Raw genomic sequence first — 23,377 nt, forward strand, 5'->3', positions numbered from 1 at the left:
TTGTCCCACTGGGTTCAGTTCCTATTACTTCAGGTAACTGCCCTGCAGGTTCTAGAGAGGTTCCTGGCATGGGCAAGGTGTTCCCTGTTTGGCTTCTCTTCCCTTTCTTAGGGTTCAGTAGGAGAACTTTGTAGCTGAGCAGATTCTCAAACATCCATCCACTTGGACCTCCAGCCACTAACTCTCTCAACTTCCTCCCACCAAGAAATAAATCCTCCTACAGAGACTGTGTTAACGCCCCTGTGAGTGGTGGGACTGAGTGTGTGAGAGAGAAGACAGGATAGAACAGAAATTAACTTACACCTGTGACTGGTGAATACATAACGCATGATACCAAACAATTAACCCTTTTACTCCTTCAGCCATGCATAGTATAAGATAAGACAGTAGTGACTCCTAGTGGGGAAAACACAACAGCACACCATCTCCTACTTGTGTCAACCTGAGGAAGTGACTTACTAAGGTGCTAAGGAACAGCACCTTGTGCTGGGACACCATATTTAGTGTAATAGCGCATGTTGCCAATATCGTGGTCTTTCAACACGCTGAAGGATCACAATTATGTCAGCAATGGTCTGCTGTGCGTTGCTGCAAGTAAAAGGAGCGGTGGCAGCAGACCGCCACTGACATCAATGGGCAGCTCAAATGATCTAATGGTTGTTCGAGCTGCCTCTCCCACTCCTCCCTGCTTGCTGTGTTTGCATGTAATAGCACAGGCAGCAATTAAGGAATGAGCTTCCCCTGGAAAAATGGCCTTTACTTTCTTCCAAGATGTGGATTCATAGGAAGTAAGCACCAGGGAGCAGAAGACTTCAGCAATCTTCTGCTCCCCAGAGAACCACTTTAAGCAGCAAGTCCCAATCCAGCCTGCAACTCTGATTAACACAATACTATCCATGGCCACTAGCATTGCATGTAGGAAGAGCCTACAGTATGGTTATGGTCCCATCTTGAACATGGCTTTTGTTTATGCCCTGATCACATGATATATCGTAGCAATGTCTAGTAGACTTCGTTGACCTACAGAGTCCATCATGTTGCTGCCATGGTGTCTGTGCTTATAATATAAAAAAAAACTCTGGATCAATACTGGATTTATCTCCAGAATTTAATAACTACAACATTCAAACTCTTTTCTGCTTTTACAGTAAAGAGTCTCCTTCTTCCTTGGTACAGAATCCTTCTTTCATCCGGATGGGGAGGATTCCCCATTGTTATCGCTATAGTCCTGGTTAGAAATTTTTCGAAACTAAAAAAAAATAATAATAATTTTGATAATCTTTCTTAGATACTGTAGTCCATTCCAGGTATTACTTTGGTTGCCCACTTTTGAATTCACTCAAACTCTACTATGTCTTTCTTGTGTGCAGGTGCAAAAAATGCACAATATTTCCTGTGCGGTCTGACTAGTGGTGGAACTGTTTTTGTCAGGTGTGTCTACAGTATACCACATTATTGTATTTGTCTTTGCAGAATAGACTTCTGTGTGCCTACCAGTACCTATTTAATATAGAAAAAGAAAATAACAGGGCTGACTCTGATGGCGAACAGAACCCTAAGAAATAATCTCCTGTTAGCACCTGGAAGTGTCCACCTTGGGTATCCACCTTGGGTATCCATGGATAGAACCATGTCAGGTCTGTATAGGGAACAGAAGCGTCATGGGCACCCAAACAACCCGGCAAGAGTACCCAAACTTCTGGTGGCAGGATCGACTACACGCTGATTGGGTGAGGGAACATCGTACCATTGGACAGGTACCCTTTAATTATGATTTTTCACCTCTTTAAGACTACATAAAGGTCCATTATTAGAAGTTCGTATTGATTTAAAGGTTTCGTTTATTTAATCTCAGTGACTAGTTAGGACTAGGGGCATAGACTTTTCCTCATAGCGCCACAACCTATTATACAGAGTGTGGATCCACTCTCTAAGTATTTGATGTATAGATAGGTTATCACAATAGATCTTGTTTTTTTCAGATTTGACTTGAAATATGTTAGAAATAAGAACATTGCACCAATTCCAGTTAGATGTCAAATTTAGTTAAACGGAAGACTTGGCACAGATTCGGTGTTAAGTGCAACTTAATATAAGAAATGCCTAAAGGGAATAAACCTAAGCTTATTAGCAGTTCTCAGAAGGCAAGACAACATTTCCCTGATGGAATTTTTTTGTCTATAAAAAGTAAAGGTTCTGCATAAAAAACATATTCTTCCTCTGATGTGGCAGAAATATGATGGACACCTCTTGCCGGCATGAATTTCAAACAAGCATTGTTAGGGCTGAGACTTCTGTTTCTAATAAGGATACTAGCCGAGAAAGAAAGTCTTCTGACGTGCAGAGTGGACGGGCACTTTGAGCTGACAGGTATAATTAGGAAGGGAGATGTGGATATAGGGGGAATATTTTCTGTAAATTATGTGGAATCTCATCCAGATTTCTCCTTCAGAAATGACCCAGCAGGGATTCAATGTTCCGGGTGAGTATTACACTCTCATATCTACCTTGTGCAGTCAAGACTATCTGTATGGTTTACAAATATTACATTTTGAGAAAAGCTATTTTATTATCATTCAGTGTACACTGTAGGGCACAGTATTGTGATGTGAAGGAAAAGCAGGTTTAACAAAATATATCCCTCAAAAATGGTTTAAAGCGCTGTACAGTATATAGCTGATGGCAGATTTTCAAATGTAATTTAAAGTTATGGAGTCAAATTTGGAAGCGTACAAAAAATTGGTTCTATGGTGATCTTATTTTGATACGGTAGAACCATAGGGGTTCCAAGTGTCATGAACATCATATAAGTGCCAAAATGTGGATGTATATGTGACAAGATAAAGGGGGTGCTGTCACTTTTGGGACCCTTTTTAGGGTTGGGTCCTTCAGGGTATGGCCCTGAAGTTGGGTAACATGCTAAGTAAGATGGTCTCAAAAGCTTAAAATAAATGTGTCATGTGCAATTCAGGTTCCAAACTGCTGACAATGTTAGATAGCTATAAGGGTAAGAAGACACATGGTACCTTTCATATATATATATTTTAGAACTTTTTTGATTTAAAGGGGTTATCCAGCGGTACAAAAACATGGCCACTTTTCCCCCACTCTTGTCTCCAGTTCAGGTGTGGTTTGCAATTAATCTCCATTTACTTCAATGGAACTGAGCTTCAAACCTCACCCAATCTGGAGACAAAAGTGGTGCAAAAGTGGTTTTTGTAGTGCTGGACTACCCCTTTAAAGAAGTGTTCTCAAGCCCCTGAAGAACTGAGGGCTATAATGCCTCCTCGTTCCCTCTCCTATCCCTATCACTGCTTGCTTAATTGTAAGTTAGCTTCCAGCACTGAGCCCTGCTTTCTAATCTCATTCACAAATTTTGCATGGGTGCAGGATTTGTAAGTAGAGCTCAGTTTCCAGCTGACTGTCCATCAAGCAGGCATAGGGATGGGAGGGGGAACGAGGAGACATAAGAGCACTCAGCACCTCAGGACCTTGGCCTCTGACACTTTGTACCAGATAATATAAGCATTTTTCTATGTTATAGAAGCACAGATAGATAAATGAGAGGTCTCATGTGTCTTCTTAATGTAACAGCTATCTAATAGTGTCAGCAGTTTGGAATGTGAATTGTTGTAGAGATTTTGCCCAAAACTGAAAAATCCCTTAAACTAGGACCTATAAACAGGACTCCTATGGCTCCTTACAATTTCTGAGTTATACAGGGTGGTAAAATATAACCTATGGACCCATTATAACACATGATATTTCCTTATTTTTTATACTGTTTCATATTTCAGTCTTTTTATTACTCTTTTTCTATCCTAGAAATATTGCTGCTAGGGAAAATACTAATCTCATTGCAAATTCCAGTGCTTACAGGCTACAGCACATGACTGCTGGGGCCAGTGACTAGCAATATATAACATGGGCATTAGCCCTAGAGATTAAGGGTCCATTTACACAGAAGGATTATCTGACAGATTATCTTCCAAAGATTTGAAGCCAAAGCCAGGAATGGATTTGAAAATAGGTAAAATCTCAGGCTTTCCTTTATGACCGAGTCTCTGTTTATAGTCTGTTTCTGGCTTTAGCTTCAAATCTTTGACAGATAATCTTTCTGTGTAAATGGACCCTAAGGGGATCAAAAATGTTTTCAAAGGTTACAAAATGCCAAAAGCACCTTGCACCTTGATCCTTCATTTATTAGTTAATATTTCCTTCATTCTTTTTTGGATTTAGCTTGTTTCTCTGTGACAATATTATTAAAATATTGTTATAGTCATATTATTAAAAAAGATCAAGTGTCAAAAGTCATTAAAAAAAACATAAGTGGGTGGTCAGACCACTGGGATTCCTAGTATCTGTCCAGCCACTCTCTATAGAAGATAGTGCCTGAATTTGCCTCTGATATTTACAATCATTGTAAGAGAGACCTCAGTTGCTGTAATGTAATTCACAGGTGGCGGCCACAGGAGGGCCTGGGTACGGCCACAATGCAGCTGACCACCATGCTGTCTTACAGTATTATCATAGATCTGTATGTTTTTTATATTGTTAGTCCAGGACCCGCTGTTTGGTTGGTAAAACAATCAGTTTGAAAACCTCAGTGATTTGCAGAAACCTGCATGATGGCACAGCGACCACATCACAGACTCACATGAGCCATATAATGCCACTGCCACTGCCTATTAACTCAACAGAATGAATGATGATGAATGACAAACTACATAACAGATTTACCAGTACATTTCATGAATTTTATCATGTTTTCTTTTTTTCAGATTTAGTATTAGAGACTTTCAGTATGTACAAACAATGATATTCACCATTGAAGAAATAAACAGAAACAATAAAATACTCCCTAACCTGACCTTGGGGTACAGAATCTATGATGCATGTTATACACACTTCCAGGCAACTCGGGCAGCATTGCTTCTGCTCACTGGCACAGTTGATGAGCCTCAAACATGTGACCAGTTTCCATCAGTACCAGCAATAATCGGAGGAAGTTGGTCTACTCAGTCAATTGCTATATCAAGGATTGTGGCACTTTATAAAATTCCAATGGTACATTTCTATTTTTTTAGTAATTTTTTTTACATCTTCTTGTAAAAATGTAGATTTTTTTTATATTAAATATTTTTAGTAGACAGACTATGTATAATATACATAAATCATTGACAGAAACAATTTTTTTCCCCCATATACAGCATTTAGCACAGTGGTATGATATTTTATTATATATACAAAAACATTATACATCTCCATATAAAAATGTAGATGTTACATCTACAGTGTCTGCTGAGTATCTTTAAAGTTATAGTATCTTTAAATATGCACAAGCCAAAAAGACAGAAAAGGCTGCACATCGCACCCATGGCTGACACGAAAGCTTATTCAGCTACATTTAAAACCAACATCAGAAGTTAGTGTATATATACATGAGGCAATATGGTTTGGCCAAATTATATACTAACTTCTGATGTTGGTTTTAAATGAAGCTGAATAAGCTTTCGTGTCAGCCATGGGTGCGATGTGCAGCCATTTCTGTCTTTTTGGCTTGTGCATATAGTATCTTTAAATGTATGTGATGTAAATATGAAAGCTTTTAGGTTTTTATTATCTATTTCCACCTAATATCTTTTGAAGTTTAGTTTGGCACAATCAGAAGTTTGTAGATACATACTGTACCTCTGAGTACAAGATGGAGGCCTACTAAACTTTTTCTTTGAGGAAAAAAATGTATGCATTGTTTCATTGAAAATATATTCTAAATATGTAACTATATAGTGGCACCATACAGTAGCTAAAGGGGTCCATATTGTTCCATAGTCTATAACTGTAGCCAGTGGGCAAGACTGTGCTGCGTGATTGAGCTCTCAAGGTAATAATATCACATAATATTCTTCCAACTATTGCTCACACAGTCTTGAGGCATCAAACAGTAGGTTATGTCTTTAAAAGCAAAACATACCACAACCCATTATTAAATTGGATTTTGCTGATTTCTACTATATAAAAGGGAAGTTTTTTGTTAGGGCACAGGCTGATATAAAAATATAAAAATGATACTTACCTGCTCAACACCCGGCCTGGCAGGTTAAAACTTCCTACTTTTGTTTCTTCCATAGAAAGCTCATCACTGGACAATCACAGCCCCTTTAATTTTTTTGGACTTGTCGGTAAAAATGATATAATATGTATTTTCTTATTATTTTATTAATTTGAATATAAATATCTCTATAGTAGATCCCTTGCTTGAGGTCATTTCTTTCTACAGATTAGTTACTTCTCTACATGTGCTTGTCTGAGCAATAAATACGAATATCCAACATTTCTTCGTACAATTCCTAGCGATTTATTCCAGTCCCGAGCCCTGGCACAATTGATAAACTATTTCAACTGGACGTGGATAGGGCTTATTCTGGAAGACAATGACTATGCACAAAATGCTGGCAGTATATTCAAAGATGAGGCCACAAAACTGGGCAGCTGTGTTGCCTTCACTGTGATGATTCCATCCATGGGCCCTTCAAGGAAGATCTTGCAAAGTTTGACCAATACGGTATTCTACAAAGTCAAAGTTGTGTTAATTATTGCGTCAGAACTTATTGTGGGAATGATTTTCCAAGAAGCCGTCCGTCACAACATCTCAGGAATTCAGTGGATCGCTAGCGAAGCCTGGTCTACATCAAGTCTCCTCTACAATGAACAGGCGCACCCTAATTTTCATGGAACTGTAGGTTTTGCCATACGAAGAGAACACATTAATGGTCTAAGAGATTATTTAGCTAATACTCATTTGTCGCAGCAGAACAGCAACCCGCTTATTGCTAGTCTGTGGGAGGAGACATTTAACTGCTCTCTTAACAATTCATTTCACACAGGTAAAATCTCATGCACTGGTGAAGAGAATATAAGCGCAACTAATACCCCGTATCTGGATGTGGATAACCTGCGTATCTCATACAATGTGTATAAGGCAGTTTATGCAGTCGCTCATGCTTTGCACAATATGATAGCTCCATTAAGAAACAACTATGCCCTTACAGAAGGAACACTCAAACATGTACTAAATCCATGGATGGTAAGTCATCACCCACCAAAAAAATTCCCCTAATTTTCTCTCTTTTCTCTACATATGTTAAAAACATTGGATTCCCCTTATATTGCTCCCCTTTAAAATATAGTAAGTGTAAGTGTATAGTAAAGCTAAGTTCACACGTCGTGAAAATTACTGTATGAGACCAAATATCAATGTATTTGAACACAAGTAGCTTGCAATTTCTATTGTATATTTCCTAACAATTGGGGATGACTAGAGGTGAGCAGACTTACAGTAAATTCAGCTGAACCCAAACCTGATGGCTCGGCTATTGATTAATGCTGACTGGAATAGATGGATAGAGCCCTGGGAGACCTATGACTGTCATCCTGGACTTTTCCAGGCTGCAGACTAAACCAATCAATGTCCCAGCCATTAGGTTCGGGTTTGACCAAATTTACTGTAAGTTCACTCATCTCTTGGCTTCACCTTTAGCAGTAATCTCTCCCATGTATTAAACACTGGCTGCAGTGAGACACTTCAGCTGTTGGGCAGGAAATGGGTTACTAAAAAAAAGCCCTAATTTCTGTTAATATCTAGAGGTAAGCGAACCTCGAGCAACTATAGGCTGCATCCATGTTCTCCAGGACTCCCTATGGCTGCATCCAACTTCCTCAGCCACCAGTAATCAAATGCAGGGAGTTCTACATGAAACAGAGTGAGCTCTAGTTTTGCTCATCTCTATACCAAACCAGGAATGCAACCAACACAAACCTTAATAGTAACATCTGTAACCTTTTCCTGTTTTAGGGCCAGTTCACTGAGGAATCAGTGCTGAATCAGCGAGGAAAGAGTTCCGGGTGGAAAGTGTTCTCGCGGAATTCTCACGGAATTCCATGCGGAATCTGTGAGGAAAGTGTTTTGCGAAAAATTCCACCAGATGTGATTCTGGGTGGACCCAGAATCACCTCTGGTGGAATTTTTCGCAAATTATTTTTTTCATTCAATTAAATTCATTCATGTTTTCTAATTCCGCGCGGAATTTCCATAAGCATTCCTTGCTGATTCCCTGCTCATTCTGCGCTGAAAAACTTCAGATTAGAAACTCACTGCTCAATTCATTTCAATGTAGTTCCGCCAGCGGAATCCACCAGAAGAATTGACTATTCTTCACTGCATTTTTTTTTCAAGCGGAAATTTCAGTGAGGAATCAGAGCTGAAATTCCTCAGTGTAAAGTGGCCCTTACACCTACTTCTGATTTTGGTTATAATTAATGAACAAAACATAGGGGGGGGGGGACAGTGAAAAAGGTGTATGATTCTTAGCTTAGACTAGACATTCTACAATTCACCAGATCTTTTAAAGCGGGGCAGGCTGTTTACACCTCAGTTACATCTTTAGACTATCTAGTTTTACTTTTTACCATCTTTAATTTAGCTTCAATGTTGGTGCATTTTTGGCATATTTGAGCCACTCCCCTTCTGCAAAATCATGCTCATTTTGCTAAGCTCCACCCACCTGTCAGACAATAAATACACTGTATTCTTTCATTCTGGTTTGTATTTGTATTCTTTCATTCTTTCATTCTGTATTCTTTCATTCTGGTGCAGATTGTGCACCAAAATTCTGTCACACAAACAAACAAAACTATTTATCTTCCATATGTTTGCTAACCCCCATATTTACTATGGTCCATAATATATTATTTTTCACACCTGTCCCCTATTTCATAGCATCATAGATATAATGGATCCAGACCTTACTGGGAGGTACTATTTGTCAGTCTTGTTGTTGACTACAGGGAGTGTATACGAAATGGCTCAATTCACAAAATAGCCACTAAGAACACCCTAGGAGAGGGAATTTAAGAAGCATACAAAAGTATATACAGTATAGTGGCTGTCCTCAGTACATACCCTATACATAACATACAAGTGTTCTATTATGTCACAGCAGATTGTATTGAGCTTTATCGATCTACGCTTGGGATCTCGAATACGAGTACCCCCGGCTAGGGGGCTCAACTAGAGTCAAATATCAACGACTTAGCGTAGGTCCAGGGTGCAATAAGAGAAGCACCTTGTTAAAAATAGGGTAAACTGCAATAGCATTTTAATATACTGCACTTTTTAAGATAAATTTACCAATAAAAATTTTAGCCACTGGGGAAAGTGGGGACTAAAAATTGGGGGCATGTCCCCCAACCACAAGACTGACCATTCCTTAGGATCAGCAAATTAAAAGCAATTAGCTCTTTTCATAGGTCCCATAGAGTTCCATGGAGCATCAGTGTGCATGTCCCACATCATAGGAACACCCTTTGTCATGTTTTACCCTACCATGAAAAGATTGGAATGGCTGGAATAACCCTTTAAATGTTAATATAGACTTCTAAGATGCTTTTTTTTTGTTAGCAGCTTTACGTAATCACGTAATCCACTAAAACACAAGTGTGATTTATTATAATTGTCTGCTTCATAGACATTTCATTTTTCCTGAGAAATTATATTTCATTAATCTCATTCAGCATTTGCACTATTAATTGTATAATAAATTAAAATATGACAATTGGTAGTAATGCATATCGGAAAAGCAGATGTGACTCATTTGACCTCCTGCTGCCAGTTTTATAACATTAAAAAGTTATTTTACAGTCCATGGGGGAGATTTATCAAACATGGTGTAAAGGGAAACTATCAGATTCCACTTTTCATTTTCCAAAGTGTCTGTGAGGAATGAAAGGTGGGATCTGATTGGTTACTAGGGGCAACTGAGCCAGTTTCCCTTTACACCATGTTTCATAAATCTCCCCCTATGAATGTAACAGGTAAAAATATTTATGGGGAAGAGGAAGGTGATTATTGCATTATGAACTATATAGGGGCAGAGGAGAGTAGGGCTGATTGTGGGTGATTGTTTGTTGTAGCTGCCAACCAAGTGTCCAGTTTACTGGGTGCCTATAGAAATTCACTGGGACCAGTGAAGACACAGTGCATAACATTCACTAACTGGGCGCTGTAAACTCATGTAAACTCCTATTGAGTTATACCAATTTACTGGGGTCAGTAAACTGAGTGTGCGCTTTACATAAATAGTGCTTGCACTCCATTTCTACTGTAATCTAAAAATTCATTCTTATTAGTGAACTGAGCGTGCACCTTACATAATCAGGTGTCTTACCCCACTCCTACTGTGTTATACAAGTTGGGTTTCATTACATTGGATGACTGACTGGCTGATTGACATTTTTTTTTTTATTGTCATTTTTCCAATTTTTGACACTTTTACAAGGACATGTGTTAACAAATTCATCCGATGTAATATTCCCAGTACCTTTAGCTACTATAGTTTGACTGTTTTATTGAAATTTATTAAGATTCGATTCACGAATATTAACGAGTTTGACACAAAACTCGTGAAAGTCGCAAAACGATTTTACGGCTGCTTCGTTCATTTTTAGTCTTAGTAAGAAGTGATAGAAGTGATCTCTTTTCTTCTCTGCCCCCTTTTTCTAGCAATCTACGACATGTCAAAAGTGACAAATAGGTTACAAGGATCACACTGGGTTTCTGTTAATTTACTCTTTGGGGAAGTTATTGTTAGTAAAATTTTAAAAAAACTAAACTAATGCAATTGTATCCCTCTCTTCAATCTTTAGCTTCTTAATTACCTTAAACGTGTTAATCTTACCATTGGTGCTGAAGAAAAGATAAGCTTTGATCAAAATGGGGATCCTTACCCATCATACGATCTAGTGAACTGGCAACAATCAGACAATGGGTCCAATGTCTTTGCTATTGTGGGAGAATTTGCTGGAAATCAGAGCTTGAAGCTAAAGGAAAATACCATAAGTTGGCAAGGAGGTACTATAGAGGTAAATAAATGTAAGTGTGGTTCTTAGTTAACAATTTTTTTATAATTCTATCAATGTTCAATGGGATTTTTGCTAATCTGATCCTCCAGTCTTGAGATATTTCTCTTCTCGCTGACCTAGAGGCATTAGGTTAGCAGAAGAGTGAGCAGAAAGAAGTTGAACTTGATACAATGTTTCTTCCTTATTCTTGCACTAAAAGGCTATGTTCACACAACATACAGTATATGTTCGTAAAATCACGGCCGTTGTACGACGGTCGTGATTATTTCGAGAATATATGTTGCATTGTTGTTTATGGGATCCCAGCCAGAGCGTATACACATAGTATATGCTCCGGCCGGGATCTCTTGCTGACATGTCCGTTTTCTACGGCTGCTATTCAGTGAACTATTCAGCGGCCGTAGAAAACCCTGTCAGTGCACACTGTGAAGTGAGCGGCTGCTGCCGCTTGCTCCATAGTGTGCTGTGGAAAGTTCTGATGCGGGGGCGCACGGATGCGCCCGCATCAGAACCCTGCCGCCAAAAAGATCCTCCCGAACGGTATTGCAGTACCAGCCGGGTCACGGAACGGTCGGTCTCTCACGCTGTGTGAACATGGCCTAAGGCTATGTTCCCATTCAGTATTTTGGTCAGTATTTTCCAACCAAAACAACAAGTGGATTGTAAACACAGAAAGGCTATGTTAATATACTGTTACAATGGCTGTTGTTTTGACATAATGGACATTATTTGCCATTATATGACAGCCATTCACTCAAATTCAACGGTGTCTGAACATAGCCTATCTGTGTTTCCATACCACTCCTGGTTTTGGTAGGAAAATACTGACCAAAATACTGAGCAAAAATACTGTGTGGGAAGATAGCCGAATAATGAGTCTAAGTAATAGGTATTATCTTGCCATGTAATGCTTAGATAGTTTAGGGCTAAGCAAGTCCTGAACAGTAACTCATTCAGTACATTAATTCTCTCTAGATGTGATTTTTTTTTTCATAGATAATGAAATCTACACAGGTCAGACTGTCCATATTTGTTGTTCCCTTTAGAGACCATGAAAATTATACAGAATTGATTCATCTATAACTAATCCTGGACGACCCCTTTATAGGTTATTTGAAATATAAATCTGGTATTCAAGGGAGAAGTTTTAATTTTTTTCATCCTTGACCCTATAAAATACTTTGGTCAATGAAAATATAGTATTTAGTAAGATATATGATAAGTATCTACATCTAATCTGTAAAAAACAGGTTATCCAGGCTTAGAAAAACATGGCCGTTGTCTTCTAGTAACAGCAGGACTCTTGTCTCGAGTTTGGGTGTTGTTTTGCAATTAAGCTCCATTTACTTCAATGGACAGAGTTGCGAAACTACACCTAAACTGGAGACAAAAGTCTTGTTCTTTTTGGAAGAAAGCGACTGTGTTTTTCTAAACCTGGATAATCCCTTTAACCTATAATCTCATGAAATGTGACGTCTATACAATTTCTTTTCTATCAATATGATACTATATATTTATATGAATGCAAATACATAATCATTCTAGTTCTAGTAAATAACAGTCACTATTGCCTTCCATAGATCCCAATATCTGTATGCAGTGCCAGTTGTCCTTCTGGGAGTAGGAAGGCTGCGCAGAAGGGAAAACATGCTTGTTGCTTTGACTGCATCCCATGTGATCAAGGGAGGATTAGTAACCAGTCAGGTGAGTTAAATGACACTTACAAGCAATTACAAAATTGTGTCTTCTGCAGTACCATGGCTGATGAAGACTCCCAAACAATAGATCTAGCTGTTACTGTAAATATTTGAATGTTCCATATAGATTGCATGGCATAATAATAAATTAAGATTTTTTTTAACTGAATTGAATAACAAAAAAAAATTATATATATATATATATATATATATATATATATATATTCTACAACCTGTATCTTTGCACATTCTCTGTGAATAACCTTGAAGACAGATATCTTTACAATAACGTATATATTAGATGACCTATCAAAACTAATGTTACCATTTTACCAATTCATCTTTTACTACTTTAATACTTTAATAAATACCGCCCACCATGGCACTTTAATGGCCCCCACTTGCTTAGCTTTATTAATCCATCCATTAGATGGACCAATATAAAGAGTTCTACATTTGCAACTGTCCATAGATATCTCATTTTAAGGGGATTATATATCTACAAATAATCATGCATGCTCATTAATATTTACAGCATTAGTTTTATTAATTGTTTAATAAATTTCATTACAAATGCATAAAAAAAAAACCCAGAACTTTTTAGAAAGAAAGCACATCCAGGACCAGGAGATCTGAGAGAAGGAGGTAGGTATATGCTCTTTTATTAGTTTAATGCATGGGAAGGCAGTACATAAAGTTTTATACTTGCAAGGAAAACCTCTTTAGGCAAAACACTGAAACAAAATAAACCAGACTCTATGACTCAAATACTTATATCAGGATAACACAACACAGGAATTTAAAAAATGCACAAGGAACTAAGAGAAGAATAAGGAGCTAAATAATTATCACTATACATTTGGACAGTGTTGACTATCCCACAAAGCAATTTTAGTAGCTAAGTTGGTAAAATCAGATGTGTATTACAAGTCAAGAAGTCCAACATGCTGTTTTACGTAAAATGATCTACTGCTATGTATATATTGCTCTTCTCCTACGTCAATCTGATCACTTCCTGGTTTTCTAACTACACTGTGTGCTAACAGTTCACACACTTTCCCACAATCCTTCTTGTTGTCATTGGCGCCCAGTATAGGCTAACTGCCAGTACATCCTGGACAGACCACTAGATGATTGCAGTTGAACTGAGCATGCTTCACCATCTTAGTGGATGCCCTAAGACTGGTATAACCAAAGGAAAAACATCAAAACAAAGGTGACACATGGAGGATTAGTGAGGGTAGATAGATAGATAGATAGATAGATAGATAGATAGATAAAAAGTATTTAAGAAGGGCCGTGTGATAGGGTTGAAATGTTGTACAGTGGTGCCTTGGATTGCATGGGATCTGCAAGGTTAACTAATAAAGAAAAATGAAGGAAAGTACAAGCCCCACTTACCAGCTCCCGCAACTTTGTAGGGCTGCAGTGGACAACATGAGCCATAACCATGTAGCATATGTTCAGGTATGCACATGCCTTACTTTCTAGGAGCAAAAGTGAAGGGCTAGCCTGCTGAATTTGTTCCGTTGATCCAATACCACAGTTTTCGGTATTTATAGATGTACGGCCAACTTTGGCTTTGCAATTCTTAAAGTTAATATCAGAGCTAAACTGTTAGAAATCAGTCCTACTAGCAACATTAAGATACCATTGGTCAAGACTAGGCTTGATCGAACATCTGAAAAAGCTAGGTTTAATCGAAGTCGAACCTAGCCAGACCTTCCGTATTTGATTGCTGATGTCTTCATGGTCCGTGCAGAAATAGGAGACATCCCGGGGACCGCCTAGAATTCTGGGATACAGTCTATTACCTAGGCTGGAATTCCAGGCGGTCCCCGAGATGTCTCCTCTGCACGGACTGTGAAGACATCAGCAATCAAATACGGAAGGTCCGGCTAGGTTCGAGTTCGATCCAACCTAGCTTTTCCAGATGTTCGATCAAGCCTAGTCAAGACTTGGGTGAATAAACATTTGAGAATTTGGTTGTCACATTAGGTAGGGATCAATGCAGACCTGGTCTCTCCCACACCACTGTCCCTGCTTACTTGGATGATCTAATAAATAGGGGACCACCAACGGGGCAAGAGAAAGACAGGTCAGGTCAACACCACATGGGCATGTATGAGCAAAATCACAAAACAGTAGGCCAGAACCAGACATAAAGACAGAGAAAGCAGCCCACAGGCTAAGAGGAACCATCAGAAGCCACACAGCCAGAGGCATTGGGTCAGGTAAGTTTCTTACAATACTATATAACATGGTCTCTTATTCAAAGTATTGTCAACTAATGCAATACTGGCTTTGTATTTGGTGTCAATGTATTCCAATAACTGTTAGAACAGTTTAATTATGCTTCATTTTATATGTAAATTATTTTCAATGTTGACTCTGAACATTCATTCAGACTTGCTTAACTCAATATACAATGGAAAATAGTTTGCCTTCAGATCTATCATGCATCACTGGTTTTAATATACTGTAGCCTGGAAAGAAGCACTGTGGTTCTACAGAGTCAAATTTCCTAATGAGTTTTTAGAAATGAGGCGGCAGAGTTCTGACACAGTAAGAGAACAGCTTGTATTTAGCAGGCAGTAAAAGGTGATAAATTAATATTTTCCTCCTTATCATCCCATTCACAATATACTGGGTTGCGCCGCTTGATTCCAATATGTCATTGTTAACATGCTAATTTTTATTTTATATTAAACCAAGAAAGCCACAATTGTATCTATTATGAACATCCAATATGAACGTTAATCATCTGTTTATTTGGCTTTTTTATCACTGCTCCATAAATTAATAATAGAGTAGAAATAGCTCAAAGATAAGGTTGAAAATGCAATAAATTAAACATTCATCTTGGGCTCAATTGTAGTAGATGTAGGGGAGGAAAAGAGAACAAAAGTTAATGATCATGTTGTTGCTGCTGCTCTTCGTCTATGCGATTCTTGATTTATTCTTTGCCATTCTACATGACATCAAGGGGTATTTATGGACTTTGAAAATATCAAGCCACACTCAGCTGTTCTTATCTACTCACAAAACCTTTCCCATTTCAAGGGTATCAGCAAATCTACTGGACATTACTAATGAGGCTCATGTATTTTATTAGGTAGACTATACACTGTACAGTCATCAGGGAGGCTGTATAATTGGTGGAATAAACTCCCCTGTTCCTGTCCATGCAACTTCTTCCATCTGACATTGTGCTGTTGATTTTGGTAGTAAGGTGGAGTGTGAACGGGAGTTTGTTAGCAGATCTGGTAATTAAGATTAAGATACAACAGCTAATTCATGTGTTTGGCCAATTTAATTTTGCTCTGTCGTTTCCTCTTTACCAGTTATTGTCTTGTATCCCCCTAGCATTCAAGGAAAAAAGTATCTGTGTGAACTGCGTCCACTGTCACATGTATATCTCTCTCACTGATATATATGTGGATCAATGTGCTCCCAGTGATTCAGGCTGCCACTTGCCTGTTTGTATACATCTACTGTATGTCAATGTTTTCTGGTGCACAATACTCAATGATTGTCTGTCTTATAACTTCTGAAATATCCGATAAAGAAAAGTATTTCACTCGCATTTAGTCGTTCTGTTTTCTGTTTATTCTTAGATATTTTCAGTTGCTTTGTTTCACAATGGTAGCGTGGGCTCTCTCAGGTGTGCATAAAACGGAGTGGGCGTTCCTTGCAGCCGTGAGGCGACATTTCGGGGATGTCCCCTTACTCATGCGTGCAGGCTGGTAGGACGTGCTCCTCTTTATTCACTGCAGCCCGGCATCTAGTATCTTGTCATCCACAATAGTAAGTTACATGCTTATTTACATCATTGTAAAACTCATTATTATCATATATATAGTCGGCCAAGCCTATGATATAAAAAGAAAGCTGGGAGATGACCTAAAATTGTGTTACAAAAAAGATTTAAAACAACAAATTTCATTAAGTCCTTGTGGTTCAAGGCTATTCATTGTTTTAATCCAGTAGCATTCTCTCTGCAACAGCCTTTTTCTAACCTCTGCCTGTGTGCCAGTCGCATTCAGTTGTTCTAATATAACCCATTTTAATTCATACACATGATGTCCCATTTTTTTAAAAATGTCGGGCCACTGTTGTTTCACCGTATGTTTTTTCCTCTTCCTTTATATCTTTTTTTTGCATATTTTCTTATGAGTGCCCTATGTTCATTAAGTCTCACCTTAATTTGTCTACTCGTTTGGCCTACATAACATTTCCCACAGGGGCACATGTATATGACATTGTCACTGTTACATGTATAATATCCTTTATGTGGTATCGTATAACCTCTTGTGGGGTGTTGTATATTTTCTCCCTTCATGATTGCTGAACAATTAGACAATTTAGACATGCAAATGTACCTTTTTTTCTAGTCCGTAGGAACCTCTGTCTGCTAGCCTGTTTCATCCTCACGTCGCCCCTCACTATGTGATTGGCTATTGTTTTCCCTTTTTTTAAAGCAAATGTGGGTGACTTTTTAAACAGAATCCCAAACTTGAGGTCCCTTTGCAGTAATCCCCAATACTTGGTGACAGTTCTTTTTATGAGATTAGTGTGGCAGTCATATTTTGTGACAAAAATTAGTTTTTCCCCAGTGGTTTGTCTATCCTTTGATGTTTCCTGTTGCATCTGTTTGATTTGTTTGTAACTATACCCTCTTTGTGTAAATTTCTGTATCATCCTTTCTTTATTGTATTGTTTTTGTGTGTCTTCACTCACTATCCTGTCTACTCTTTTCAGTTGACTTTTGACTATACTTTTAAACACTTGTGGTGGATGGTAACTCTGTTTATGTAAATAATTATTTCTATCTGTTGTTTTTGTGTAAAGTGTTGTTTGTAATCTGTTATTCTGAATTGTGACTTGTACATCCAAATAATGGATTGTGCTTGGGTGATGTTCCATTGTGAACCTGATGGTGTCATGACACTGATTCAGTTCTTCTACAAACTGTAATAATTTTTCTTCAGAATCATACCACAACATGAACACGTCGAACAACTGAATGCGACTGGCACACAGGCAGAGGTTAGAAAAAGGCTGTTGCAGAGAGAATGCTATTGGATTAAAACAATGAATAGCCTTGAACCACAAGGACTTAATGAAATATGTAGTTTTAAATCTTTTTTGTAACACAATTTTAGGTCATCTCCCAGCTTTCTTTTTATATCATAGGCTTGGCCGACTATATATAAGATAATAATGAGTTTTACAATGATGTAAATAAGCATGTAACTTACTATTGTGGATTTCTGATGACGAGATACTAGGTGCCGGGCTGCAGTGAATAAAGAGGAGCACGTCCTACCAGCCTGCACGCATGAGTAAGGGGGTGACCCTGAAACGTCGCATCACGGCTGCAAGGAACGCCCACTCCGGTTTATGCACGCCTGAGAGAGCCCACGCTACCATTGTGAAACAAAGCAACTGAAAATATCTAAGAATAAACAGAAAACAGAACGACTAAATGTGAGTGAAATACTTTTCTTTCTTGGATATACCAGAAGTTATAAGACAGACAATCATTGAGTACTGTGCACCAGAAAACATTGACATAGATCCCCCTAGCATTGCCAACTCTGAAATCTGATCTGATCTCTTACTATTCTTCTGGATTACCTTGGCATGTCTCATTGGTATTGACCCTGGATTTTTTTTTTTGTCCTCCTTTACATATCTCTCTGTAGTTCCACTCTCCTAGTTTGACCCAGCTTTCTCTGGTTTGAATATTTAACTTCATCTTGGACTTAGTTGTACAATCTTGACTTCCTAGTATCGACCTTGACCTATTTTTATTTTTCACCTTTCAGCTCTACCAGTGGCTACTCTATATCAATCAGTGGCTACTCTGCCCATTCAATCTGTGGACGGATAGCAGCAAGCTCAGATCCCTGTAGAGGGGTTAAAGGAAACAGACTTGCATTCTTTCAGGCTGCTAGCCAGAGTGGTCAATGGAAAGAACAGGTCATAGCCTCAATTACATTTGCTTAACCAGGTTACTCCATTCATTACAATGCATATATTCAGCATCCAATGGCCCATCCTATAGACAATAGAGTTAAAGAAATGTGTTGGGATGCAATCGAAAACTCATAAGCAACTTCTGACATAAGGGCTTCTCTGACACAAAGTCTTGCTGCTGTTTTACCATGCACAATAAGGATGAACAAAAATGTTCTACATGGTAGAGTTGTCAGGAAAAATCCATTGCTGCAGCGGTGTCAGCTACTGGCTACTTAAAGGGGGTCACTGGTTGCAGCATAAGAATGTAAAGGTTCTAGAGTGGCCAACACATTCTTATGACATCAACACTAGAGATGATCGAACAGCGGAAAATCTTAGGTTCTATAGAACTCGAACTTTGACGAACCTTCTGCATTTGATTCCCGATGCCTTCCCTTCCATGGGGAAGGAGGAGACAGCCCGGGTACCGCCTGGAATTCCGGGATACAGCCTATTCCAGGCAGTCCCCGGGCTGTCTCCTACTTCCACATAGACGGGAAGGCATCGGGAATCAAATGCAGAAGGTTCGACAAAGTTCGAGTTCTATAGAACCTAAGATTTTCCGCTGTTCGATCATCTCTAATCAACACCATTGAGTTACTGTGGGGAAAATTTGGGAAGGGGATATATTTATGAAGGTATAAATTGCTACACCAGCTCAGCTCAGAGCAGCAGCCGCAGATACGCACCTATCACAAAATCCGGTCTGGGTGAGAGGGATTAGACTTTAGTTAGGACCACCATGCCAGTCTTGAAAAATTCCTCCCAAAGAGTTTACAGGATCAAGTACTTTTTTGCCAAGAGTATGGGTAGTTTTTACATATGAGAATATAAATTGCCTCCTTGACTACAATCACAAAAAACTACAAGCCATCTGAGATGCAAAGGAAAGTAATATGCAATATCATGAACCAACAGTGTACAAACAACCCATTCCCGATCCCTTAATTTTTTTTATTTCTGGCTTATATTTTCTTCCTCTTCCCCTTTTAAGATCCATGTTTTTTCTTTTGCACTGACAAAGTCATGTGAGGGATTATTCTTTTTGTAGGACAAGTTATTACTTTTACTGGCACCCTATATATATATATATATTTATATTATATGCTAAATTTATTGTATAGTTTAGTAGAAATCCAATTTTTTTTATAACTGTTAAAAACAAAAGATTCCTCTGATCGTTCTGCTCACATCATGTTGAAGGCTCAGATTGATAGTCTGTAAGGAAGACGAGTGCAGCATCCAGTGCTATTCTTCCTGTCAAAGTGACAAACACCACAACAGAACAACACATATAAGACATATAGGACACGGCCTATGGCCTATAATGATGCTTTTTATTTGGAGGGGATTTAGTCTTTGTTTTTTTCATCTTATACTAACATATTTTGGTTGCAAATACAAAATATAAAGATTTAATGTACATATTATTAATTTCCCTGAGAATTGAACGGTTGTAATCTTCCTTTTGTTCAGATTCACTGGAGTGTGTGCAATGTCCCCTGGAGTACTGGTCCAACCTGCTGAGAGACGCCTGCGTATTGAAAGCCATAGAGTACATTTCTCTTAAGGAAATATTAGGAATGGTGCTATTTGGAGGCATCCTGCTTGGAATATTTCTCACTGTGTGTGTCGCCATCATTTTCATACATCACAGATATCATCCCATTGTGCGAGCAAACAATTCCCACTTAAGCTTCTGCACTTTGGCTGCCATTATACTGTGCTTTCTATCCTCAATGGCCTATCTGGGACAGCCATCAGATTTGTCTTGTGTTCTGAGAAATTCTGGGTTTGCCATAACATTTGCTTTTTGCATTTCTTGTATTTTGGGTAAAACCATTGTAGTCATTGTGGCATTCAATGTACAACATCCTGGTAGAAATGCTGTTCTTTTATTTACCCCCACTAAACAAAAGCTACTCATATCTCTGTGCACTGGCTTCCAGGTTGTTGTGTGCACAGTGTGGAATACTATAGCGCCCCCACAGCCAATGGAAAAAATAAGCTATGACAGCCCAACAATTACTTTACAGTGTCACCCTGGCTCCATTGTAGCTTTTTCTCTTGTGCTGGGGTATATTGGTTTGCTGGTGTGTATATGTTTCTCTCTGGCTTTCTGTGTACAGAACCTTCCATCCTACTACAATGAAGCCAAATTTATAACATTTAGCATGGTGACCGTCTCAGCTGTATGGGTAACATTTGTTCCTACTTATCTGAGCTCTCCAGGAAAATATTTAGAAGCTGTGGAAATGTTTGCCATATTATCTTCCTGCAACGGCCTACTCATATGTATATTTGCACCAAAGTGTTACATGATTTTATTGCAGCCTGAGAACAAGATAAAAAGATATAGACAAAGAAACAATTGAGGATTACACCGGATTTTACACAGTTTTAACACTGACTTTTCCAACTGAAATGGACAATGGAAATGTGAGGAAGCGCATTATCTGAAAGTCCAAGGACAACTTTCAGAAGCTTTTTTTATTCTTACTTTCTGCTTATTATGGTACCACTGCAGCTTAGAAACATAGAAGATTATCGATAGGAAGAGACCATTTGGTCAATGTAGTCTGCCCTTTTAGTAATTCTTTTCATATTATCTTAAAGGGGTATTCCGGCCTGGGGGTATTTTTAAGCTATGGCCAGGGAGAGCTCAGCCATTCAGTGGCCGAGGCAGCCCGGCCATGGCTTAAAAATACCCCCGGGCCAGAGTACCCCTTTAATATAGATATATGTTTATCCCAGGGAGGTTAAAATTCGGTTATTATAGATTTTCCAACCACATCCGCTGAAAGTTTTTTCCAAGCATCTACTACTCTTTCATTAAAGTAATATTTTCTCATGTTGTTTCTGATATTTCCCCCAGCCAAACTCAGATTGTGTCCTCTTGTTCTTGTGCTTAATTTTTTAATTAAAAACACTTCCCTCCATAACCTTATTTAGTCCTATTAATTATTTTTTTATCATGTCCCCCCTCTTCCTTGTTCCCTCCAGACTTTAAAGATTTAGCTTTCTGGTTTTATGCTTCAGACTGTTCACAATTTTTGTAGCCCATTTCTCGACCCATTCTATTTTATCTTATGCTTTTGTAGGTGAGTTCTCCAGAACTGGACACAGTATTCCAGATGTGGTCTGACTAGAGCTCTATACAGCAGGATCATAATCTCCCCCTTCATACTGGTTACATCTCTAGAATTACAGCCCAGCATACAAATAGCTTTCCCTACCTCCTGTGTGAGCTCTTTTTTCCTTTAATACTTGTACAGCCCATATGATTTTCCTCTGCAAATTGCAAATCGCCTTTTGTGTCTTCTCTTCTATTACTCCAGACCGTGTGGGCTGCCCTTCAAGGATATTCTTCTCCCTGCCCACAGTCTGAGCTGCTGTCTAACCTCCTCCCCTCTCTTTGCTGTTATTTCTTTTTGTCAAGTCTATTTTTATTGTTGTTCATAAGAAAAAGAAGTACAAACCGACACCAATATGGTGCTTAAAAGGCAGTACAACATGTACTCAATACATTTCAATAGGCCACATCTTTGTTTTTATTTCTAACACAGATAGAACAGGAACTCAATAGCAGCTAAATTGTAAGAGATTTATAAAGAAGACTATTTAGAAAGTTGCTTCATTTTGCATTTATGAAACAAATCAACAGTAAAAAAAAAAAATTGCAAGTGTTCAAAGCCATTGAAGTTACAATTGGGTATTCTAATGTTGATATATTGTTATTGTTTGATACCTAACCTGTAATAATACCTTTACTGAGATCATTCTAGACCTTCTAGATACCAGATACCAGAGTCTAGCATTGACATTACAATTTTGAAAGCAGCTATTTTTATTTTATTATTAAAAATATATATATATTGGTGTTTGTCACAAATAAATATAGAATGTATTGATAAAAAAGAAACAAAGTGCAATGGAATCATTTAAATAGTCACTGGGACCAAAGGGGTAATATAACTTCTCGTAAAGAAGATCATAAAGACATATTGAGACCTGCCATTTGTGCTTCTTTGAGAATTCTGGTAAGAAAGGATATGCAGAATCAAAGAACATCAAACAACTTCCCATTATTTGATAGCCCCAAAAATTCCTTACCCTAGACAGAAACCCTAAAGACTTGGTCATTTATTCACATTTCCCTGCAATCTGTTATCCACTGCCTGTTGTTAGGGTAATTCTGTCCCTAGCAGCAGATGAAGAACCAAGACAGAGCACAGCTAGTGCTATTTACAGAAGAGATTCTGGGCTGTGTGCATGCAATCTGGGTATGTTTACCTCCTTCAGAGGGCTCATGCAGTAGTGCAGGAGGTTCTTGCTATGCCTGAAAGGTAAAGCTAGGTTACCCTTTTATATAATACCACCCATTAAGTTCTGGGGTAAATACTTGTACTTACTATGTACACAAAGCTGCCTCCTGAATGTAACCACCTCCCCCTTCACTTGCCATTGCCATCATCAGCAGTTCACTGCTTCAAGCAGGGCTGCTTTTAGGATGTAACTCCTTTCTTTCTGCAATTCTCTTGTTTTCTATTTTGTTCACAAAGCACTTTGCAAAACCAGTGCATCAAGAGCGGTACTGTAAATCCTCACCCAGCACAATGCCAGCCTGTTCTGTCAAGCACACTTTCTCCAGCACTATATCATGGCACTGCTAAGAAAAGTAGCTGTTGTCCTGTGAGGAAGGAAGTCCAAATGTGAATGCTGCTGGCAAACAACCT

The 23,377-nt window shown here is 38.5% G+C and overlaps 1 protein-coding gene across 1 annotated transcript; it reads left to right on the plus strand.

The window, feature by feature from the left end:
* Positions 1-2,258: 2,258 nt before the first annotated feature.
* On the plus strand, positions 2,259-22,452 carry LOC138795245 (extracellular calcium-sensing receptor-like). The gene is made up of 7 exons (XM_069974239.1): positions 2,259-2,482; positions 4,782-5,067; positions 6,281-7,087; positions 7,856-7,987; positions 10,705-10,920; positions 12,501-12,624; positions 20,118-22,452. The coding sequence occupies exons 1-7, from the start codon at positions 2,259-2,261 to the stop codon at positions 21,014-21,016; spliced, it is 2,688 nt and encodes an 895-aa protein (XP_069830340.1). The 3' UTR covers positions 21,017-22,452.
* The last annotated feature ends 925 nt before the right edge of the window (positions 22,453-23,377 follow it).

The sequence above is a fragment of the Dendropsophus ebraccatus genome, chromosome 6 (genome assembly GCF_027789765.1).
Source record: "Dendropsophus ebraccatus isolate aDenEbr1 chromosome 6, aDenEbr1.pat, whole genome shotgun sequence".
NCBI classification, from domain to species: domain Eukaryota; kingdom Metazoa; phylum Chordata; class Amphibia; order Anura; family Hylidae; genus Dendropsophus; species Dendropsophus ebraccatus.

Excerpts from the sequence above, each read along its gene's own strand:
- LOC138795245 (XM_069974239.1), top strand. The coding sequence starts at position 2,259 with ATGAATTTCAAACAAGCATTGTTAGGGCTGAGACTTCTGTTTCTAATA. Across the intron at positions 5,068-6,280 it reads CACTTTATAAAATTCCAATG|ATTAGTTACTTCTCTACATG; the intron begins GTACATTTCTAT and ends TTCTTTCTACAG. Across the intron at positions 7,088-7,855 it reads ATGTACTAAATCCATGGATG|GGCCAGTTCACTGAGGAATC; the intron begins GTAAGTCATCAC and ends TTCCTGTTTTAG.